At 49.3% G+C, this 23,505-nt stretch overlaps 1 protein-coding gene and 1 pseudogene across 3 annotated transcripts in view; one reads left to right on the top strand and one right to left on the bottom strand.

The window, feature by feature from the left end:
* The window catches only part of CARM1 (coactivator associated arginine methyltransferase 1), a 47,861-nt gene that overhangs the window by 19,847 nt on the left and 4,509 nt on the right, over positions 1-23,505 (top strand). For all 3 annotated transcript variants that reach the window (XM_066273651.1, XM_066273642.1, XM_066273655.1), the window contains 7 exons: positions 9,075-9,200; positions 10,684-10,790; positions 11,740-11,844; positions 15,990-16,100; positions 17,307-17,484; positions 19,504-19,594; positions 19,773-19,854. In XM_066273651.1, the coding sequence (XP_066129748.1) occupies positions 9,075-9,200; positions 10,684-10,790; positions 11,740-11,844; positions 15,990-16,100; positions 17,307-17,484; positions 19,504-19,594; positions 19,773-19,854 (800 nt within the window). The remainder of the gene's footprint in view (positions 1-9,074; positions 9,201-10,683; positions 10,791-11,739; positions 11,845-15,989; positions 16,101-17,306; positions 17,485-19,503; positions 19,595-19,772; positions 19,855-23,505) is intronic.
* On the bottom strand, positions 22,376-22,475 carry LOC136321718 (U6 spliceosomal RNA; annotated as a pseudogene).

Below are 23,505 nucleotides of genomic sequence, written 5' to 3' on the forward strand. Positions count from 1 at the left end.
TAGTTGTTCATTGATTGCTTTTGTATATGTGCCTTGACCGCGGGCCTTCAGCAGACTGAGTAACCCCTTGCTGGAGCCAGGGATCTTGGGTTCAAGCTGGCGGCCTCGGGGTCTCGAACCCGGGTCTTCTGCATCCCAGTCCGACGCTCTATTCACTGCGCCACTGCCTGGTCAGGCACCACTGCCATTCTTTTTTTTTTTTTTTAATATTTATTTATTTATTTTTATAGAGACAGAGAAAGAGTCAGAGAGAGGAATAGATAGGGACAGACAAGAATGGAGAGAGATGAGAAGCATCAATCATTAGTTTTTTGTTGTGACACCTTAGTAGTTCATTGATTGCTTTCTCATATGTGCCTTGACTGTGGGGCTACAGCAGACTTGAGTAACCCCTTGCTCAAGCCAGCGACCTTGGGTTCAAGCTGGTGAGCTTTGCTCAAACCAAATGAGCCCGCGCTTAAGCTGGTGACCTCTGGGTCTTGAACCTGGGTCCTCCGCATCCCAGTCTGATGCTCTATCCACTGCGCCACCACCTGGTCAGGAACCACTGCCAGTCTTAACCTTCATTGCTGGATGGTTAGAGAGTGACCTTTTCCGTCTTCTAGCCATGGAGTGGCACACCACACCATACAGGAGCAGAAGGAAGCTTCCAGTGCCCATAGTTTGGAAACTTGATCATTGCCTACAGTGCATTAGGGCTTGTACTTCTGGTAGGCCGGATATCCTTCCAGAGTTTGAGCCCTGCACACATGGCCTGGCTTGGCATGATTGTTGTCACCTCCCCAAGGCAGTGTGTAATCTGCACTGTACCCCATATCTGTGTGATCAGACCCCCTGAGTTCCTTGAAGTCCCTCTTTTTTTTTTTTTTTATTTTTTATTTTTTTATTTTTATTTTTTTTTTTTTTGAAGTCCCTCTTACTGTACCTTCTTACTGGGATACCATGTGCCATCAGCCTCCCATTGATACCTGTGAGTGTAGGGAAGGCAGGACCTGGCATTCTGTTCACTGCTGGGACATCTGTGCCTGCAGCTGGCACAGGGCGGCTGCAGGATGGAGCTACCCAGGGGTTCTGAGCAGAGGGAAGCCACTGGGGGGCTGAGAAGAGAACCTTGATTTTTTCATGCCTCATCCTCCTTTCTACCTAATTTTCCCCTTTGCCTGGAATATATTTCCTCTAGAAGGTGAACAGCTCATGTTTTATTTGACAACAGGAGGCAGTTTAATAAAAGACCTCACATTTGGACAAGTGTTTCTATCCCCCCCCCCCCAAGTCTGCCAAGATGAATTCTGTAGTTTTAATTATTCTTCATTTGGTGTCTGTGATAGTGTTCCTGCTGGAGAGGCAAGGACTTGAAATGCAGCCTTTTTGTTGTTTCTTTTCCCCTGAGCTGGTGGCTGCTTTCTTGTCTTGCCTTCCACCTTCTTTTTCATGAGGGAAAGAACTTCCCTCATCTTACATGAAGATGGAAGGTTCTACAGGGAAGAGTTTAACTCCAGTCCTTGTTCTGCTTTATCCCTCTGACCCAGCCTAAAGGGCTCGAGGCCCTTGCTTCAGTACTTTCCAGAAGCAAGGGGGGAGAGCAAGGAGGACAGTAGGGACAGAAAGGTTGCTGTGCTGGGCCATCCAGTACCCAATGTCTTTGAGCAGCTAAATGACTTTCCCCAGGCCTTGTACTTTGTCAGATCCTGGGTGCCTCGTCTACCATACCAGCTGCTTCCTGCATGAAGAGAAGGGTCCTATCTCCCTGACTGTATGGGCCTCCATACAGGCCAGCATCCCTGAATGCTCTCCATTTGCAGAGCCCTGGGTCTGTGCAAAGAAGGTGTTCTGTGTTTGGGGCTTTTCCAGGAATTTCTGGAGGACCTCAGGAAAAGGTGACAGATACAGGGAGGGAAAGGGGTGCTCAATTTCAGGATCCATGGAGGCACAAGGGCGTCCTTTCTGCCCATGGTCTGGGGTGGTGGGTGGCAAAGGCTAGCGTGACACAACTTTGGAGATGGAAAGGTATGACAAGGTTATAGACATTGGCAGGGGCTCAAAAGGAGTTTTAGATAAGTGTTTCAGAAAGCTCTGGGAAACCATGGAGAGGTGTAAGGAGGTGAGAGACCACAGCAAATTAGCTGTATTAGAAATTGTGACTAAGGGGGTGACTGAAGACTTGGCCTCTCCTCTAGGATCACTGGTGTGTGCTCTCCAGACAGGTGTTTCTGTGTCTGCCTCTTCCTGAGGCTGCGAGCTGTTTTTTTTTTTCTGTTTGTTTGTTTTTTATTTTTTTTACAGGGACAGAGAGAGAGAGAGAGAGAGAGAGAGAGAGATAGGTATAGACAGACAGGAACAGAGAGATGAGAAGCATCAATCATCAATTTTTCGTTGCGACACCTTAGTTGTTCATTGATTGCTTTCTCATATGTGCCTTGACCGCGGGCCTTCAGCAGACTGAGTAACCCCTTGCTTGAGCCAGCAGAAGCTGGTGAGCTTTTTTTTTTTTTGTTCAAGCCAGATGAGCCCGCGCTCAAGCTGGTGACCTCGGGGTCTCGAACCTGGGTCCTTCCGCATCCCAGTCTGACGTTCTACCCACTGCGCCACCGCCTGGTCAGGCAGCCACGAGCTGTTTTGAGGCGCTCACCAGCCTGAAAACTCTCAGAACCCAGTCCTTTTCAGGACTGTGGGCAGTATTGATTAAATATTTGGCTGTTGATAGCTGTAGGATGGGGAGACTGAAAATTCCAACCCTCTAATTACTTTGTTGGACCCTGTGATCACCAGCCTTCATCCTTAAGGCTTTTCCAACAAACTGCAGTGGTTGAAAGGAGCTTGTTTTTTCTTGTTGTTGTTTTCTGTGACAGATAGAGGGACAGATAGGGACAGACAGACAGGAAAGGAGAGAGATGAGAAGCATCAATTCTTTGTTGCAGCACCTTAGTTGTTCATTGATTGCTTTTACATATGTGCCTTGACTGGGGGGCTACAGCAGATGGAGTGACCCCTTGCTCAAACCAGATGAGCCTGCACTCAAGCTGGTGACTGTGGGGTTTCAAACCTGACTTCTCCGCGTCCCAGTCTGACGCTCTATCCACTGCGCCACTGCCTGGTTAGGCAGAGGCTTGTTTTTTAAAAATATATATTTTATTTATTGATTTTAGAGAGAAGAGAGAGAGAAAGGGGGAGTGAGAAACAGGAAGCATCAACTGGTAGTACAGTAGTTGTTTCTCAGTCATGTCTTGACTGACAAGCCTGGGGTTTTGAACTGGCAACTTCAACATTCCAGGTCCACCACAGGTCAAGCTAAAGGGGCTTGTTATGAATCACAAAAGACACCTTTATCATTCATTTCACCAAGGAAATGTCTAGAGTTTTAGGACCTCTGTGCCAGGAACAAGGACTAAATATATATTCTAAATCTTGGTATCATAGCCTCCCTTTTTTTCCTGCCTTCCCTGTGCTGTTTCTTCTCATTGGAGAATTTGTTCCCAGCTGCTTTACCTGGCTGGGTCCAGGTGCCACCTCTAGGTTCCCACCGTGGCCATTACCACCTGGCTCATCTCACTTCCTCTTGGATGGGGATGATATATCTCTACTGCTCAATGTCTGATGAGCAAATGAGGAAGTAGGTAGAGAAGGGGGCTTAGTACCCAGCCTCCTGTACCAGTAGTTCTAGATGCCCCTGCTGGGTTTGTAATAAATCTCATTGACACACAGCCATGCTTGCTCATTTACATATTGTCTGTGGCTTAGTGAGATGTACCAGATTATATAGCCCATGAAGCTGAAAGTATTTACTATTTGGTCCCATATGGAGAAATTTGGTGGACTCCTCTGAGGAAAGTGTAGAGAGGTTGGACAACCTGTCAGGAGCGCAGACCCTGGATCCAGTTGTCTGAGCCACTCGTGTGTGACCTTCGGCTAGATACTTAACCTGTCTGAGCCTCTTTTCTCGTGTGTGTGTGTGTGTGTGTGTGTGTGTGTGTGTGTGTGTATACATACATATATGTTAATGTACATATTAGATTTTTTAATTGATTTTAGAGAAGAGAGAAAGAGAGAAACGTGGTGAGGGAGGAGTGGGTATTTGCCTTGGACGGGAAAGCCCAGGGTTTCAAACCAATGACCTTAGCATTCCAGGTCAACACTTTTATCTACTGCGCCACCACAGGTCATGCCCATTTACTCATTTGAGTGAAGGTGGGCAGTAACAGTAGATAGATACTCACAGGGGTACAGTGAGGGGTTCATGTAAAGTACAGGAACAGAGCTTGGCACCTGGAGAGAGTTGTTACATAGTCTGACATTCCAGCTCCAGAAAAGTGTGGGCAGGGCATGGGCCTGACTTCCTATGGGACCTCTGTGTTTATGATATGGATTTATTTGCAGGTCCCTTGTTTCCCTGGGAACCAGATAGGTGGCATACCTAGGCATACCCAGTGGTGTCCCTGGTGATTCTGGTCTCTCATTCCTGGGCCCTAGACCCTCAGTCCAGGTTCATCTCCCTTATGCTCCCAGTTTAGACCCTGCCTAGGGAGAGCCTCTCTGGGGAAGGCTGACTGGACAATGGGCCTGGTCACAGCTCAGCCATTTTTCCTATTACTTCAGGGAAAAAGAACAGCTCTGCCCACTCCAGCTGGTGGGACCCCAGCACAGCCTCCTGTGCACACCCCCACTTAAAGTGTTACACCAGCCTGCTAGACCCTTTCCTGCTTCCTGTACCCTGCCTCTCTGGGCTCTGTGCACACATCTCCTGAATATGTAGGCTGGTGCTCTTTCTAGGTTGGTTTCTGGAGGTGGAGCACGGGGCCTCGAGGTCCTGCCTCTCTTGTGGCTCATCTGCTAACTGAATAAAGGTTGACTGAGAGGATGGTGCTAGCCTTGTCTGACAGCAGGTTCCGTGATAGACAGGGCTGTGCCTGTGGGGGGACCTGGTCATCATCACTGGGTCTAGGCCTGTGAATTCCAGGCCCTAGGCCCCCTTCCCCAGGTCCTCTCTCAGGACCCTCTCCCCTTGGGGAACTGTTAGGGAGCCAGGAGGCAGGGTGTGCATTCCAACTGTGCTCTGTCCAGCCACAGGTGACTGGGGACAGTGAGTGTACCTGAGCCCCATGTGCAGCAGGCCACTGGCAGATAGAGGCACAGTGCCACCACTTCTGCTGGTTGTCCTGAGGGCCCATCCTAGTGAGGGAAGGGGAAGAAGGGGGAGAGGGGAGCCGCTATATAAAAGCCCAGAGCTGGCCCCTTGCGGGGGAGGATTGAATGTGGCCATGGGGAAGGAAGGGTCTGGGGAGTGGAGAGAGGCTGATGAATGAGTGACACAGGTCATGTACAGCCTTGACTGTCAGTTCGATACCTTGGACTTCTGAGGCCTTTGAAAGAACATAGGAATGTAGTCCAGTTTGGGTTTTTTTTTATTTTCCCAACTATTTATCGAGTACCTCATATGTACCAGGGACTGGCCTGTGGGGTGGCATAGCTGTGACTCACAAAAGATGGGCTTTACAAGCTTTGGGTACCACTGCCGTAATGAGGCAGGGCATGTTGTCCTCAGCTCCAGCTTCCCTGGCCAAAGCCCAGCGTCTTCGGATGCAGCCAAGTTTTTCTCAGCCATAGGTCCTTGTGGTCGCCTGCCCGGCTCCAGGTTGCTGGGGCCACCTAGGGCATCTAACTGGTCAGGTTGCCAGGCTGCTTTGTAAACAGGCCCTCACTGATCTGTTACCCTGGTGAAGCCAATAGATTGGCTTATCTCCTGCCCCAGGATGGACACCATGCCAAAGTTTGGGGTTCCTTCCTGGAACCTGCTTATAGCTAGACTTAGGAGTACCTTGTCATGGGTCTCCTGTGGGTACAGTATGGCTGTGAGCCTGCCACAGCGCCTTGCCAATATGCTCTTCCCTCGTGCTCTGTGGCTAAGAGGCTGGCCATGTTCTCCCCCACTACCCCAGGAAGGGTAGGACCTGGCTTCTGAGGTGTGAAGCAGTTTGGCTGCCTGTGTGGCTCTGGGAGCCCTTTCCAGAGGAGAGCAAGGGGCCTAGTGAACACATGGAGGCCCTTTATATCTATATTCACCCACTGGGGACATTTTTTTTCTATTGAGATAAAATTCACATAAACCATTTTAAAGCATACAGTTCAGTGGTATTTAATTCCCACTATTGTGTAACCATCACCTCTATCCAGTTCCAAAACATTTTCAGCAACCCAAAGAAAACCTTGTATTCATTAACAGTCATTCCCCACCCTCCCTCCTTCTTCCTAGTCCCTGGCAACCACCAATTTGCTTTTGTTTGTTTGTTTGTTTTTAAAAAGTCTTTTTTAGCCTTGGCCTGATAGCTTGGTTGGTTTGAGCATCTTCCAGAAGCATAGAGGTTGCCAGTTTGATCCCCATTCTTGCCAATACTTGTTATTTTAACCCCCCTTAAAAAAAAAAATTATAGTCATCCTAGCCTGACCAGGCGGTGGCTCAGTGGATAGAGCGTTGGACTGGGACGCTGAGGACCCAGGTTTGAAACCCCGAGGTTGCCGGCTTGCACACAGGCTTACTAGCTTGAGTGCAGGGCCGCTGGCTTGAGCATGGGATCATAGACATGACCCCATGGTTGCTGGCTTGAAACCCAAGGTCACTTTCTTGAACCCAAGGTCACTGGCTTAAGGAAGGGGTCACTCACTCTGCTGTAGTAACCCGGTCAAAAAAAAAAAAGACTTTTTTCTCCCCACTGAATGTTCTTGGCACCCTTGTTAAAAATCAGTTGCCTGGGCCCTGGCCGGTTGGCTCAGCGGTAGAGTGTTAGCCTGGCGTGCAGGGGACCCGGGTTCGATTCCCGGCCAGGGCACATAGGAGAAGCGCCCATTTGCTTCTCCACCCCCACCCCCTCCTTTCTCTCTGTCTCTCTCTTCCCCTCCTGCAGCCAAGGCTCCATTGGAGCAAAGATGGCCCGGGCGCTGGGGATGGCTCCTTGGCCACTGTCCCAGGCGCTAGAGTGGCTCTGGTTGCGCCAGAGCATCACTCCCTGGTGGGCAGAGCGTAGCCCCTGGTGGGCGTGCCGGGTGGATCCCAGTCGGGCGCATGCGGGAGTCTGTCTGACTGTCTCTCCCCGTTTCCAGCTTCAGAAAAATACAAACAAAACAAAACAAAACAAAAAAAATCAATTGCCTGTAAACGTAAGGGTTCATTTCTAGACTCTGATTCTATTCCTTTGATTTTGTGTCAGTCCTTTGCCAGGACTATTCTGTTTTTTTGGGTTTTTTTCTTGGTCAGAGAGAGGGACAAATAGGGACAGACAGACAGGAATGGAGAGAGATGAGAAGCATCAATTCTTCGTTGTGGCATCTTAGTTGTTCATTGATTGCTTTCACATATGTGCCTTGATTGGAGGGGAGTGCCTACAGTAGAGCGAGTGACCCCTTGCTCAAGCCAGCAACCTTTGGGCTCAAGCCAGCGACCATGGGGTCATGTCTATGATCCCACTTTCAAGCCAGCGACCCCACTCTCAATCAAGCTGGTGAGCCTGTGCTCAAGCTGGCAACTTTGGGGTTTCGAACCTGGGTGTCCTGCGTCCCAGTCCAATGCTCTATCCACTGCACCATCTCCCGGTCAGGTAGGACTATTCTGTTTTGATTACTGTACCTACGTTTTAAAATTAGGAAGAATGAGTCTTTCAACTTTGTTCTTTTTCAAGACCGTTTGGGTGATTCTGGGTGATAGGGCACATTTTGCCACATTTGTACTCGTGCTTCTCTCAGCACACATATTTTGTTGTTGATTTCATGAACCACTCCAAAGCAAGTTGTAGACATCATGAGAATCAATTTGAAATTCTTCCATGTCTATCTGCTAATATTATGGAGATTCTTCTATAGAACCCCATTGCTATCATCACATCCAAATCATTTCAAATTATTGTATCTATAGTTCACACTGCATTTCCCCAGTTGTCTCTTATAGCTCTTGAAAAGTCATTTCTTACGCTGTAGTCCAGGGTCTCACCTGGCATTTGATGGTGATATTTTTTAGTCTCTATCCTTCTGGAATAGTTCCCACTAATTGTGGCATTTTCTGACATTTTGGGGAGACCAGACAGGTTGTTGCAGACTGCCTTGTGATCTGGCACCATCTGTTGTCCCCTTGTGATGGGACCAGGTTAAAATGTTTGCTAAGCATGCATGACAAATGCCACATCTGTCCTGCTGTATTATATCAGGGCTACAGTGTTAATATGGGTTTGTCTTATTCCTAGTGATGCTAAGTTTTACCACTGGGCTGCAGTGGGCACACCTGTTGAGTGCTTTGTTTCATGAGTAAGTAGTAACAGTAGTAATGGTGGGTACGTGGATACAGTACTTCCTGTGTGTGCACTGGACTCTATGCTTGCCCCACCGTTAGCCCCATTTGACAGATGAGAAAACCAAGGCTCAGAGAAGCTAAGTGACCTGCGACCGTGCCACTCTAAGCATTCATAGTTGGGACAGGAACCCAGGCTTTTAGGCTCCAGTGGCCATGCTCATATACATTATGCTGCATAAATGCAAGGAGGAGACAGTGCAGCTGAAGAAGGCAGAGGTGCCACTAAGAATTATTTCTTGTTCCCCATTGTAGTGTCACTCAACTCTGAAGGCCAAAAGTCTCCCCTGCCCCCTGTGTGACACAGAAGAATTGGCAAATGAATGCCCAACTCCCTCAGCTGGTCCTGGGTACCTGCCAGGGTCCTAGGACCCTCTCTGACCCTGCCAAAGTTGCCCTTTTATCACTGTGTCTTTCCATCTACATGCCCACTAGATGAACAAGGAACATGGCACTAGGGCATGCTCCATGTGGAAATGCCTGAGGCCAGGATATCTGCCTGGGCCCCACAGCTCCTGGCACCCCCTTCCCATCTCAGTCCTGGTTGCCCTGTGGACAGCAGCCCTCTCCCACTGGACAGGCTGGGCAGGCAGGGCACATGGCAGCACTTTCAGGGAGGGATTTGTGGCACCCTGTAAGAATCAAAAATAAGGGAAGGGGGAGGGTGATGAGGACAAGACTCAACAGGGACCCTTGCTCACTGGCCCTGGCGCTTGCCCACTCACTCCTGCTTCTTTCCTTGTAGATGAAGATATATGTGTGTTCAAATGCTCAGTGTCCCGTGAGACAGAGTGCAGCCGTGTGGGCAAGCAGTCCTTCATCATCACCCTGGGCTGCAACAGTGTCCTCATCCAGTTCGCCACACCCAATGGTACGTGTCCCTTCTGTCCTGGTGGCACATAGAGCACCCAGAGCTAGGGGGTCTTAGGTTCTGGGCTGTGGCTGATGGGGGTCTGGAGCCTAGTTAAATCATGGCCTACGCCTCTGTCCCAGTGAAAGCTCTGGTGTTGTTCAAAATCATATTCCCATGTAGAGATCTGTCCCTGGTCACTACATTCTTGGTTCCTAGAATGCTCTGTTCCTGACCCTCCCTCCTGGCTCCTTTGTAGGCTTGGCTCATATATCCTCTCCTCCAAGAGGCCTGGTCTAACCACTTGGCTGGGCTGTACCCCAGGCCTCTAGGAGGAGCTCGTTCAGTGGGGTCTGGGGCCTGGCACTTCTGACAGAAGAGGATGGGGATGAGACAAAGTCCTGAGACAGGCAGCAGGCAGAGGCTCTGTTCTGAGAACAGAGAGAAGTCATTGGAAGGTTCTAAACAGACCTGTCCTCGAGTACACAAGCAGACACACAAGGTTACTGAGGAGGGTGTGTGGTGGTTTGGGGTGGGGTAGCAGTGGAAGTGATAAGACTCTCAGGACTGGAGACCACTTGAAGGTCCAGCAACAGGCTTGGTCACTGCTGAGAAGCAGTCAGTGGGTCTGGTAGCAGGCACAGAGGCATGTAAAGGAGAGCTCAAGTTGGAGAGGTCACTTGTCCACAGTCACTGCCTGCTTTCAGTAGTCCATTCACTTGGCTCAGTGCCCTCGTGGAGGGGATTACTTAGGGTCCAAACCAGCCTTGGGCCACCTATCCTTGTGCACTAAACTAACTCCACATCCCTGCCCCCCATTTCCAGGCACCTGTCCTTCTACTTTCTGCCTCTTTGATTTTGTTCTACTTTTTTTTACTTCATATAATTTAGTGGTCATCATTCTATGTTAATAAGTATAATTAATATTAAAGTACAGATCCTAGAACTGTGCAACATCCAGTCCTGCAGACTCATGGTGATTGGTTCTTTGACATGCCTCTGTTGTCCATTGAGGTCCATCAGTCCCTTATTATGGGATATTGAGGTGATGTCCCTTGTGTCCACTGCCATTTACAGACACTGCCGTGCACCACTGGGTGGACTTGCTAGAGTGGATCCCAGAAATATGTCACCTGGGTGAGCAGGCTTGTGCCCTGCAAAAGTTCTGGCCACACAGTTCTTTGGTGAGGCAGTGCCCAGGCCCACTGCCACCAGCCAGCCACGTGGAGCACACGGACCCCAGAGTGCAAGATGCCAGCTTTCTTGTGGCAGCCACCAAGTGGTGGGCTTGGCTGCCCTTTTCTTAAGTTTCATCACTGTTTTATTTTATTTTATCATTTTTATTAAATTAATTGAGATTTATCATTGTTTTTGGAAAGAAGAAATTGCCAAGTCACATGTGCTCAATGCAGGAAAGGGTATGCAGCTAGACAGAGGGCCACTGGCCCATACAAAACTTCCCACCCCCAATACTGTCTTGCGTGACCTGGCTTCCCCCTTCCAGATTTCTGTTCCTTCTACAACATCCTGAAGACCTGCCGGGGCCATACCCTGGAGCGGTCGGTGTTCAGTGAGCGGACGGAAGAGTCCTCCGCTGTGCAGTATTTCCAGGTAGGTACTTGTGGTGTCTGGACAGGCCACAACCACCTTATGGCCCCCGGGAGGCTGTGCAGCACAGGGCAGACCCACCTGGGTTCATGTCCTGGCTCTGCCCCTTACTAGCTGTGTAACTTTGGGCAATTTTACTCTGCTTGCTGGGCCTCAGTTTCCCCTCTGTGAAAAGGAGATGCCAGGGTGTGCCCAGAAGGGTTGTTGGAAGGACTTGAGAGCAGGTGAAGTTCAGATCCACAGGCGTTTTGAGTCATGAAAGCACAGATAGAGTGTACCGACCACTTAGGGCATGCCAGGCACTGGTCCAAGCACTTTCACATGTATGGAAGTGCTTGAGCCCTCCCAACAACTCTAGGAGGTAAGTACTATTATTGTCCCCATTTTACAGATGAGAAAACAGAGGCTCAGAGAGGTTAAGTGACTTGCTCCAAGTCACACAGCTATTATGCAACAGAGCCAAGATGGGAAGCCAGGCCTGCCTGATGTCAAAGCCTGTGCCCCTGCCCAGGTGCCACGCTGCCTCCTGATCGCCTGTTGTCTTACAGAGAGACCCCGCAGCACCTCGCCTGCCTGGCGCTCTGAGTCCTAGGGTTCTCTTGATCTACTCTGCTTCTTTGGGGTCCCTAAGATGGGGCAGGCGGCCCTTGATCCCAGAACTCTGCCTGTGGCAAATCTTGAGTTCTGCTGGTGGATTCCAGGTCCAGGTGTCATCCAGCTGTGTTCTTTGGCCATGGTGATGGTGAAGGTGTCCCTTGTGGGGGCTGTCTCTGGCTTCTCCCTTCCTCTTCTGGAGTAGCCAGCAGCTGCCGGAGGGGTTTGGGCCAGCTGAGAATGTACAGCCTCCTGTGGGAGGTTTGTGCCCGAGGTGGCCCTTCTGTTTTGGGCCAGCCAGGGCCTTGGCCATTTGTGCTGCTGCGTACCTTGTGCCATTGGTGTGTCTCTGTTCCAGTTTTATGGCTACCTGTCCCAGCAGCAGAACATGATGCAGGACTACGTGCGGACAGGCACCTACCAGCGTGCAATACTGCAGAACCACACGGACTTCAAGGACAAGGTGAGCAGGCCTGCTCTGCCTTCCTCCTCCCTCTCCCCTCCCCCTCCTCCTCTTTCTCTTCCCTCATGCCCTTTCCCTCAGGTTCTATGCCTACCTCATTGCAGCAGTTGCCTCTCTCTTTTTTCTTTGCTCATGGATTTTATCTTTAATTTTTTCAGATTACAAAAGCAAAATCTACTTTTTGTAAAAACTCAAAGCACCCAGTGTGTATAGTATAGACATGAAAGGCTATCATTTTCCTCTTAAACAACCACTGCCCAGTTTTTCCCATGCTTCATGTGTATTTTATTTTATTATTATTTTTGTATTTTTCCGAAGTTAGAAGCGGGGAGGCAGTCCGACTCCCGTATGGCCAATGCTCTACTACTGAGCCAACTGGCCAGGGCCTCGTGTATATTTTAGAGTCATTTAATCTGTATATACACAAAATAGAATTGTATTTCACTACATACTCTTCCTACAAAATTCTTTACTCACCTAATAGTGTGTCTTGGGACATATTATCAAGTCATGTGGATATAGTGTAATTTATCTAGTTACTACCCTCGTTCTTTTCATTTTTATTTTTTTTAATTTTTTTTACAGAATGGAGAGATGAGAAGCATTAATCATTAGTTTTTCGTTGCGCACTGCGACACCTTAGGTTGTGCCTTCTCATATGTGCCTTGACTTTGATTACTTTCTTATATGTGCCTTGACTGCGGGCCTTCAGCAGACCGAGTAACCCCTTGCTTGAGCCAGTGACCTTGGGTCCAAACTGGTGAGCTTTGCTCAAACCAGATGAACCCACGCTCAAGCTGGCGACCTTGGAGTCTCGAACCTGGGCCCTCAGCATCCCAGTCCGATGCTCTATCCACTGTGCCACCACCTGGTCAGGCTCCCTCATTCTTTTTTTTTTTTCTGGAGTTGGAAATGGGGAGGCAGTCAGACAGACTCCCGCATGCGCCCGACTGGGATCCACCCGGCATGCCCACCAGGGGGTGATGCTCCGCCCGTCTGGGGTGTTGCTCTGTTGCAACCAGAGCCATTCTAGCGCCTGAGGCAGAGGCACAGAGCCATCCCCAGCGCCTGGGCCAACTTTGCTCCAATGGAGCCTTGGCTGCGGGAGGGGAAGAGAGAGACAGAGAGGAAGGAGAAGGGGAGGGGTGGAGAAGCAGATGGGTGCTTCTCCTGTATGCCCTGGCCGGGAATCGAACCTGGGACTGCTGCACGCCAGGCCAACGCTCTACCACTGAGCCAACCGACCAGGGCTTCCTCGTTCTTTTTTAATATTACCAAGTAGTATACAGTGAGTCCTCACTCAACGCCGTCAAAAGGTCCTGTGACTTTAAGTAAAATGCCATATCAGGAAACCAGTTTTACCTTAGGCTAATTGATATAAACAAGAGTTAGGTTTCTATACCATCTCATCAATCTTATTATGAATAATGTTGAATGAAATGATGTTATTTGAGGATGTGCTCTTTACTCATGATTAAAAAGAGAGAATGTTACCCTGGCTGGATAGCTCAGTTGGTTGGAGCATAGTCTTAAAGTTCAGAGGTTGCCAGTCCAATACCCCGATCAGGGCACATACAGAAATGAATCAATGTTCCTGTCTGTCTGTCTCTCTCTCTCTCTCCTTCTCCCTTCCTCTCTTGCTAAGTCAATAAAAATAAAATAAAATATAAAATAAAAAGAGAGCAGTACAGAGTATCTGTTCAGAAGTGAAAGTTTAGTCCACCATTTTTTTTTTCTGAAGTGAGAAGCAGGGAGGCAGACAGACTCCCGCATGTGCCTGACCGGGATCCACCAGGCACACCCACCAGGGGGCGATGCTCCATTGCAACCAGAGCCATTTTAGCACCTGAGGCAGAGGCCATGGAGCCATCCTCAGCGCCCGGGCCAACTTTGCTCCAATGGAGCCTTGGCTGCGGGAGGGGAAGAGAGAGAGAGGAAGGAGAGGGGGAGGGTTGGAGAAGCAGATGGGCGCTTCTCCTGTGTGCCCTGGCCGGGAATCGAACCCGGAACTCCTGCACACCAGGCCGATGCTCTATCACTGAGCCAAGCAGCCAGGGCCTAGTCCACCATTTTTTAAAAAGATTTACTGATTGATTGATTCTTAGAGTAAGGAAGGGAAAGAGAAAGAGAGAGGATCATTGATTTGTTCTACTTATTTATGCTTTCATTGGTTGATTCGTATATGTGCTCTGACTGGGGATTGAACTCATAACCTTGGCACAACGGTGCTCTAACCAAGCAACCTGACCACTTCTTCACCATTTTGACCAGATGAGAACTTGTGTTTTGTTTTGTTTTTTAATGAATCATTTTTTAAATTTTATTTTATTTATTCATTTTTAGAGAGGAGAGAGAGACAGAGAGGGAGAGAGAGGAGAGAGAGAGAGAGAGGGAGAGAGAGGAGAGAGAGAGAGAGAGGGAGAGAGAGAGAGAGAAGGGGGGAGGAGCTGGAAGCATCAACTCCCATATGTGCCTTGACCAGGCAAGCCCAGGGTTTCGAACCGGCAACCTCAGCATTTAGCATTTCCAGGTTGACGCTTTATCCACTGTACCACCACAGGTCAGGCTCTTTTTTTTTTTTACAGAGACAGAGAGAGAGGGATAGACAGGAATGGAGAGATGAGAAGCATCAATCATTAGTTTTTCGTTGCACGTTGCAACACCTTAATTGTTCATTGATTGCCTTCTCATACATGCCTTCACGGCGGGCCTTCAGCAGACCGAGTAACCCCTTGCTCGAGCCAGCGATCTTGGGCTCAAGCTGGTGAGTTTTTGCTCAAACCAGATGAGCCCTCACTCAAGGTGGTGACCTCGGGGTCTCGAACCTGGGTCTTCCGCATCCCAGTCAGACGTTCTATCCACTGCGCCACCGCCCGGTCAGGCAGAACTTGTGTTTTTCTTGACTTATCTACTGGGGCTCTCAACATGATCCACATGGCTCTGCCTCATCCATCGCCTTGGCTGTTATGCCCCCTCTTCTCTCCAGCATTGCTGAGAATCCCCTCAGGGCACCAATCCCCACCGAGCCCCAGTGACTGACCTCTGTAACCTCGGAAGATTTTCTGGACACAGCAGCATGCCTGTCAGGGTGATCCTGGTGGCCCAGCTTCATCCTAGCTGCTGGTGTGTGCCCTAGTAGAGCAGTGCTTGGGGCCTAGGGAACACATGCTCCTTCAGCGAAGTCTCTTCTAGCTCCACCAGGATGGCAGTTGATTTCCTGGTTCATCTAGCGCTCTGAGAGGCACACTGAGACCCTCCCTCCCGCCTATGCTGGCACCCCTTGTGTGCTCATTCTGTGCTCGCTGCTCCACCCTGAACAGTTCTGCTTTAGAAAGCTCATACATGACGCCACCAGGAACTTTTATCCTGATTCCACTGACGTAGACACACTCAGACAAATCCAAAATGCAGAATGATCTACCACACACTAGCCTGGATTCTTTTATGAGCTCATGGCTAGGGTTAGTGTGCAATCAGAAGACACTGCCACTAACATCCCTAACACCCTCTAGGCCCCTTGTTCCCCTGTGACGGCTGCAGGAGTCCCAGAAGGACAGTTTAGCTGATGCACCATTTTCTGGGGATGACCAGAGTACCCAGCCTTGCTGATTGAGAGGCCATGGGGCCCTTAGGGTTGGGGCTGAGTGGACTTTCCTTGGGGGCTCCTTCCAGGATTTAGGAATGCCCTGTGGGGCTTGGGATCAGGGGCCATCCACCTCCTGCCCTCTGTGAGCTCAGTGGTCATGCCATAGGGCTCAGAGGTGTCCTTACCTACTGAGTGCTCACCGCCAGAGAAATTACACATTCACTTATGACAGCCAGGTGTCCATCATGCTGCATAGGTAGTTCACAGGCTAATTAGTCCTTGAATCAGGTTTGAGAGCATGTGATGGTTTTAGCATCCTAGCTGTCTTCAGAAATCCCATTCTACCATCTTCAGATCCAGAACTGGGGACTCCCATGTGGTCCAGGTGGCTCAGAAACCAATTATGGGCAGCTGGCCCATGACAAGGGGAGGCAGGCTATAGGGCCCCGGGTGCTTTCAGCTACATGGGTGCAGGAAGCCAGAGCCTGGTGATGTGCACATTGTTAAAATCACCATCACTTTACTGGTGTCTTTTTCTTACTGACCCTTCTTTTCTCAGATTGTTCTTGATGTTGGCTGTGGTTCTGGGATCCTGTCATTTTTTGCTGCCCAAGCTGGAGCAAGGAAGATCTATGCAGTGGAAGCCAGCACCATGGCCCAGCATGCCGAGGTCAGCAGCCCACTAGGACCCCAGCCTGTCCTTATCCTTCAGCTCTGTGCCCACTCTAGCCTGGGGAAGCTGGCCCTTGTGGGAGCCCCCAGGAGACCTGAACCCCTCCTCCCTGGATTCAGAGGGGAAGCTGGGGACAATACCTCTCTTTTGATCTCTTGTCCCCAAAATCTGGGCCTAAAGTGGTGTCTCCTCCATGACTGGTGGTCACTTATGGGGTTCAAGGGTGACTTGGGGTCTTCAGAGGCTTGATAGCCTTGTGTTTCTGAGGGATCTGGCAGCGGCCTGTCTCTGAACCCCACTTCCATGTCTGTGAAATGTGGGTAACTATAGGGTTTCATTTTATTAGTTTAAGCTGTCATTTTCTTTGGGGTGTTTTTGCATGGAAACATTCATTCACAAGGTTCAAAATCTAAAAGCCACAAAAGAGTAAACAGAAGTTGCTCTCCTCCCCACTCCTCACTCCCAGCTGCCCAGCCGCCCAGCCCCTCAGGGCCAAGAGATACATATATGCAAGCTCTGCAGAGCAATTGGGTGGCTCTGTAAGCAAGCATGTATCCTCCTTCACCTTTCTGGCTTTTATACAAATGGCAGCCCACTGCCATCCTGTACCTGCTCTGCTCCTTTAACAGTTTGTCTGCTACGGTGTCATCATATGAAGAGCTTTCTTACTCTTTCTAGTCGGGTGCCACAGAGTATCCCTTTGACTGGATGGACCACTGTTTATTTAGACACAGATTTATTGTCACCACTTAGGCTACTTCCTGATCCTTGCAGCACAAATGGAAGCCATACTGAACCCACCTCATACCCGTGTTACCTCTTCTGTGTGTGATTATGTTCGTAGGACATACGTCTAGCACTCGAATTGCTAGGGTGGAGAATGTGTCCCAGTTTAGCTTTGGTGGCCGTAGCAAAGCCTACTGTCCCCATCTTTTCTCCCATTAGCAGTTGCCCTTTTAGGGTGGGGGTGATGTGAGGGGTGCGGGAGCTGCAGTGGGAAAGTCCCCGAGAGGGGGCTGAGGCCGTGGCTGATCATGGCTCTGGTTAGGGTGTTAATGAAGGAGGTTCTGGGGTCCTGCTGACAAAAGAGGAAGAAGAAATTGGGAGGCCACATGGGGACAGAGGCCCTCCCTTATTTGAGGATGCGTGGTGGATGGGAGGGTGCAGGGACCCCTATGACCCTTCTGGCCTGCCCACCCACAGGTCTTGGTGAAGAGTAACAATCTCACTGACCGCATCGTGGTCATCCCTGGGAAAGTAGAAGAGGTCTCACTCCCTGAGCAGGTGGATATCATTATCTCGGAGCCCATGGGTTACATGCTCTTCAATGAGCGCATGCTTGAGAGCTACCTCCACGCCAAGAAGTACCTGAGGCCTGGTGGTGAGTGTCCCTGATGGCATGGGGCCTGGCACCAGAGGTGTGCCCACTGGACCGCCCCTGGCTGCTACTCAGTGGGCACAGTTGTGGTTCAGCTCTCTGCTGGCCTATTTTGGTAGCCCTCAGTGCTAAGGGCATCTGGGCCTTCATGCCTCCCCCCCTCCCTCCCTCCTTCCCTCCCTCCCTTTCTTCTTTTCCCCCCAGACCCCCTCTCCACTCTCTATGCCCACCCTGCCCCAGACACGTCCATACATCCACCTGGCCAGGACACTAAGGGGCTCCCTTTAGGTCCCCTGAGAGTCTCTGGGCTGCCTGCCATCATATGCCCTGCTGTCATGGGGATAGTGTCTGGCTGGGAATGTGGTAGGTGCGGAAGGTGTCCTGTGGTGGGCACAGAGGAGCTGACCTGTCGTCTTCATTCCTAGCCCGGTAACTTTTCCTTCAGCCTGATAGGCCCCTGTATCCTCTAGGGAGGTAGGGCAAGGGTCATTGTGTTGCAGGGGCAGCTAGCTGTCTGTGCCCATCAATGGCCTCCTGTTTGTGTCACTGTGCCTGCCCATCCATGCTCCTAGGTTATTGGATCACTGTTTATACCTATCCATCTGTGTCAGCCCTGGGGGGTCTGTGCCAGCACTGAATGTCTGCTGGTATGTCCATCTCTTGGTTCAGATGCATGTCTTGAGTATTTCTGTAAAAGGGGCCGTGTGTATGCACGTGTACACGTGGCCCAGGAAGGCTTGTCCAGGACAGCAGTGTGGAAAGCCAGTGGACTGATGACCCCACGGTGGGCAGGAGTGGGTTGTCCTGTGGGAAGCACTTATTTGGTCCTCTGACCTTTGTGGATTTAGGCTGCAGGGACCTGCCTTGGGCTTCATTCCTGCAGGTGGGAGGTGACTGCTGTTTCCCACAGCTGTGTCCTGTGTCCAGGTGTGAGTGTGGGAAGCTAAGCTTCCCAAGGGCATTGTCTGGGCCCACTTTCTTCCCATTATGCCCTGTGGTGGCCAAGCCTGCTGGGGGTGGTAGCCTCAGCAGAGTGGGCTCCTCCTTAAGGGACATAGACAGGAGTCAGTCTCCGGTGGGCATCTGCACATTCCATCCCACTGCTCACACAACCTGTCCAGCAAGAGGTCTGGAGCCAGCTATGCCCCTGCCCTGCCTGCATGAGTGTGGCTTCTATCTCAGGCAGCTCTTTAGGGGGATTGAAAGGAACCCTTTTCCCAGCTGTGCATTTAGGTGCCTTCATAGGAACCTAAGGCTGATGCCCAAAGTGACTGGCAGAGTCTTGTCTGGGCATAGCAGGTGGCTTCTGGGCCAAAGTAGAGCATCTCCCCTCCCCCACCACAGCTTAATTCCTGTTAGTGCCTCAGCTCCTTTTCCTCCCATAGGATAAGAAAGGGAGGTCCACATCTGGAGGCCAGGTGACTCGGCTCTAGACTCACGGAGGGAGCCGCTGGCCCTCACTCATCTGTTCCTTGAGTCATACAGATGGAGGACCCTGTTGCCCCTCCCATTTCAAGCCATGTGCCAGATTAGGGTGGTCAAAAGGCCCAACCTGCTTACTAGAGCCTGGGCAGTCCCAGTGGTGGAGGATCCAGCTAACCCCAGCCAGCCTCTGGCCACAGCTTACATAGTGTAAGACTCAGCCTCACTTTGTCCAGAGCACTTTTCTTAGCAGCACTACCTAGCTTACAGAGCAGGGCCCTGGGCACCACTTACTTACCCTGAGGCTTTAGCAGGTTCCTTCCTATCGATTTTCCAGCCCTAGTAATGAGACATAAGGACAGGCCCTCCTTTCTCCCTGGCTGGCTGTCCAGGTTTGGTGAGACAGTGCATGTCAAATGCTCATCGTGGCCACTGGCAGAGTAGGTGCCCAGTACCTCTGGGCTGCACAAGTTCATGAATGAATGAATTGAATGAGAGGCTGGGAAGACCCAGGGTTGGGGGTCCTGGGGCCCTTTGGAGGCTCTACCAGGCCCTGCAGAATGTCCCACCATGACGCCAGCACCCCTCCGTGCCTCCCAGGAAACATGTTCCCTACCATTGGTGATGTCCACCTCGCGCCCTTCACGGATGAACAGCTCTACATGGAGCAGTTCACTAAGGCCAACTTCTGGTGAGTGCCCTGTGCGTGTCCTGCCTTCTCAGGGATGGCCCTGCCTCTTTTTTCCCTCATTCTCAGTAGGACCTGAAAGAATTGGGCTGGACGAGGGCCAGCTGGGAGAGAAGGCAGGCTGCCCACTTGCCTCTCTGTTGCTGGTGACCTTGCTGTGGTGGGTGGGGGCTCTCTGCAGGTACCAGCCATCCTTCCATGGAGTGGACCTGTCAGCCCTCCGAGGTGCCGCTGTGGACGAGTATTTCCGGCAGCCTGTAGTGGTGAGTGGAGCACCCAAGGTGCTGTTGTAGTTAGCCTGGACATGGCCCTCCTCTGAGGTGACAGGAGGGCAGGGGCTTTCTTGTCAGGCCTTTTGCAAGCTATGCAGCCCTAGAGAAGCCACTTTCCCTCTGAGCTCTTCTGCCCCTGTGCAGAGCTCTCTCACAGATGTATTGGTAATAAAGTGGCAATGCATATACAAACATGTAGCACACAGTAAGCATGCAGTACTTGTCAACTGTTATTAGATGAATTGAGTCTTGGAACTGATTTTATTTGGTTGATTTTAATTAGTGAGAGTTTTGAACTGATTATATAGACCCATGGTACAAAAATCAAGAAAGTATAAAACTGAGAAGCCTTCCATGCTCCTGTCCCCAGACACAGTGTCCTTCCTAGAGGCAAACAATATTTCTTGTATATCTTTCCAGAGGTTTTATACCAAAATGTACATATGCGTGTGTGTGTGTATACCTTTTTTTCTAAAAACATAGCATAATCAACATTGTTCTCTTTCTCTGTGGTCAGAGAACGTACACTTTTTGATTTTGCTTGAAATTTGTTGAGAGTTACTTTATGCCCAGTACGAAGTCTTTTTTGGTTTATGTTCTACGTTTGGTTTATGTATACTTGAGAAAAATGTATATTGATCACTTCTTGAGTACAGAATTATAGTACTGTCAATTAGGTTGCATTTAATAATCATGTTGGTCAAATATCTCGTTTTTTTAAATTTGCTTTTCCTATTATTGTAGATTTATTTTTCCATTTAGTTCTGATACTTTTTGCTTTTATTTTTGGACACTACATTATTAGGTGTGTACAGGTTTAGAATTATTGTATCTTCTTGTTGGATTGATCCTTTTGTCATAAAGAGTGTCTCTTTTGATCTCAAGTGGGAATTTCTTGCCCTCAAGTCTATTTTTTTTCTGATGGTTGTTTAGCCACTCTGGTTTTATTTTTGTTAATCTTTGTATAATATATAATTCTGTTTTACTTTTAACCATTTTGGCCTGACCTGTGGTGGTGCAGTGGATAAAGCGTTGACCTGGAACACTGAGGTCACCAATTTGAAACCCTGGGCTTGCCTGGTCAAGGAATATATAGGAGTTGATGCTTCCTGCTCCTCCTCAACTTCTCTGTCTCTCCTCTCTAAAATGAATAAATAAAATCTTAAAAAAAACCCAAAAACCTTTTTGTGTCCTTATCACTTAGTTTGTCTCATATAAGTAGCATATATTTCGGCTTTGTTTTTTAACCAGTTTAATGTTTTCTGTCTTAATTAGAATAGATCATTTACATTTAATGTAATTACTGTTCTTTATGAGCATAAATCTTTTATTTTACTGTTTTTCTATTGTGACTGTTTCTTCTTAACTTTTTTTTTTTTCTTTTTTTTTTTTTTTTCATTTTTCTGAAGCTGGAAACAGGGAGAGACAGTCAGACAGACTCCCGCATGCGCCCGACCGGATCCACCCGGCACGCCCACCAGGGGCGGTGCTCTGCCCCCCAGGGGGCGATGCTCTGCCCATCCTGGGCGTCGCCATATTGCGACCAGAGCCACTCTAGCGCCTGAGGCAGAGGCCACAGAGCCATGCCTAGCGCCCGGGCCATCTTTGCTCCAATGGAGCCTTGGCTGCGGGAGGGGAAGAGAGAGACAGAGAGGAAAGCGCGGCGGAGGGGTGGAGAAGCAAACGGGCGCTTCTCCTATGTGCCCTGGCCGGGAATCGAACCCGGGTCCTCCGCATGCTAGGCCGACGCTCTACCGCTGAGCCAACCGGCCAGGGCCTTAACTTTTTTTTTTAAATAAAAATTTTTAAAATTTATTTTAGAGACAAGAAGGGCAAGAAAGAAAAACATAAATTTGTTCTACTTATTTGGGCATTCTTGGTTGATTCTTGTAGGTGCCCTGACTGGGATCAAACCCACAACTTTGGCCTATTGGGACAATGCTCTAACCAACTGAGCTACCCGGCCAGGATTTTTCTTGCCTTACTTAAATATGTACAGTATACTCTTTCTTATTTTTAGTTTTTGAGAGAGAGGGAGAGAAAAGCATCAATTTCTTGTTTCACTTAGTTGTGTCTCTGTTGATTGCTTCTCATGTGCCCTGACTGGGGCTCGAACTAGCAATCTTGGGTTCCAGCTGGTGCCCCCAGGATCCAGCCAGAGACCCTGGATCGAGCAGGTAACCCCAGGATCAAACTTGTGACCTCACTAGGATGATGTTTTATGTGCTGTGTTACTGACCAGGACTGTTTTCCCCTCTTGATGTCTTTCACTAGTTTTGAGAGGCTTTTGGGCAGTATCTCTTTAAACACTACGTCCACATCATTCTTTTTCCTTCTGGGGTCCTGATTATATGTACATCAGACCTTTTCACCATGCCTCACTCAGATGATTCTTATATTTTTTATATTTCCATCCTTTTTTCTCAGTTGCTTCATTTTCATATTTTCTATTGATATATTTTCTAATTACAATCCTCTCTCTTTGCTATGTCTCTGATTTTCTAATTTTTTTTTTAATATGGAACACTTCACAAATTTGCATGTTAGAGGGGCCATGCTAAATCCTCTCTGTATCATTTCAATTTTAGTACATGTGCTGCCAAACCGAACACTGATTTAATAATTTTTTTATTTTTTGCGAGAGATAGGCAGGAAGGGAGAGAGATAAGTATCAACTCGTAGTTGTGGCACTTTAGCAGTTCATTGATTGTTTCTCATATGTGCCTTGACAGGGAGCTCCAGCCAAGCCAGTGATCTCTTGCTCAAGCCAGTGATCTTGGGCTCAAGCCAGCAATCATGGGGTCATGTCGATGTTCCCACGCTCAAGTTGGCCACCTGGTGCTCAAGCTGGCAAACCAGCCCTCAATCCTGATGAACCCACCCTCACGCCGGCAATGTTGGCATTTAGAACCTAGGACCCTAGCTTCCCAGGTTGACGCTTTATCCACTGTGCCACCACTGGTCAGGATCAGTGTCTGTTGATACTAAAAACTAAGCCCAAGAAATTTTAAAATATTTATTCATTTAAAAATAATGGTAGTGCCTGACCAGGTGGTGGCACAGTGGATAGAGCGTCAAGCCGGGACACTGAGGACCCAGGTTCAAAACCCTGGGGTCACCAGCTTGAGTGTGCAATCATAGACATGACTCATGGTCGATGGCTTGAGCAGGGGTCACTTGCTTAGCTGGAGCCCCCAGTCAAAGCACATATGAGAAAGCAATCAGTGAACAACTAAAGTGCCGCAACTATGACTTGATGCTTTTCATCTCTCTCCTTCCTGTCTGGCTCTCTGTCCCTCTCGCGTGTAAAAAAAATTAAGAAAAATAAAAATAACAGTAGTAAAACTTATTAACACAAATAGCATTTTCAAGAAAAAAAAATTGTCCAAAAATTTCAGCAGGAATACTGGCGTTTCGCCTGACCAGGCGGTGGCGCAGTGGATAAAGCATCAGACTGGGACACAGAGGATTCAGGTTCAAAACCCCGAGGTCACCAACTTGAGCGTGGGCTCATCTGGTTTGAGCAAGGCTCACCAGCTTGAGCCCAAGGTCGCTGGCTCAAGCAAGGGGTTACTTGGTTTGCTATAGCCCCCCAGTCAAGGCACATATGAGGAAGCAATCAATGAACAACTAAGGTGTTGC

The sequence above is a fragment of the Saccopteryx bilineata genome, chromosome 1 (assembly GCF_036850765.1).
Source record: "Saccopteryx bilineata isolate mSacBil1 chromosome 1, mSacBil1_pri_phased_curated, whole genome shotgun sequence".
NCBI lineage: Eukaryota > Metazoa > Chordata > Mammalia > Chiroptera > Emballonuridae > Saccopteryx > Saccopteryx bilineata.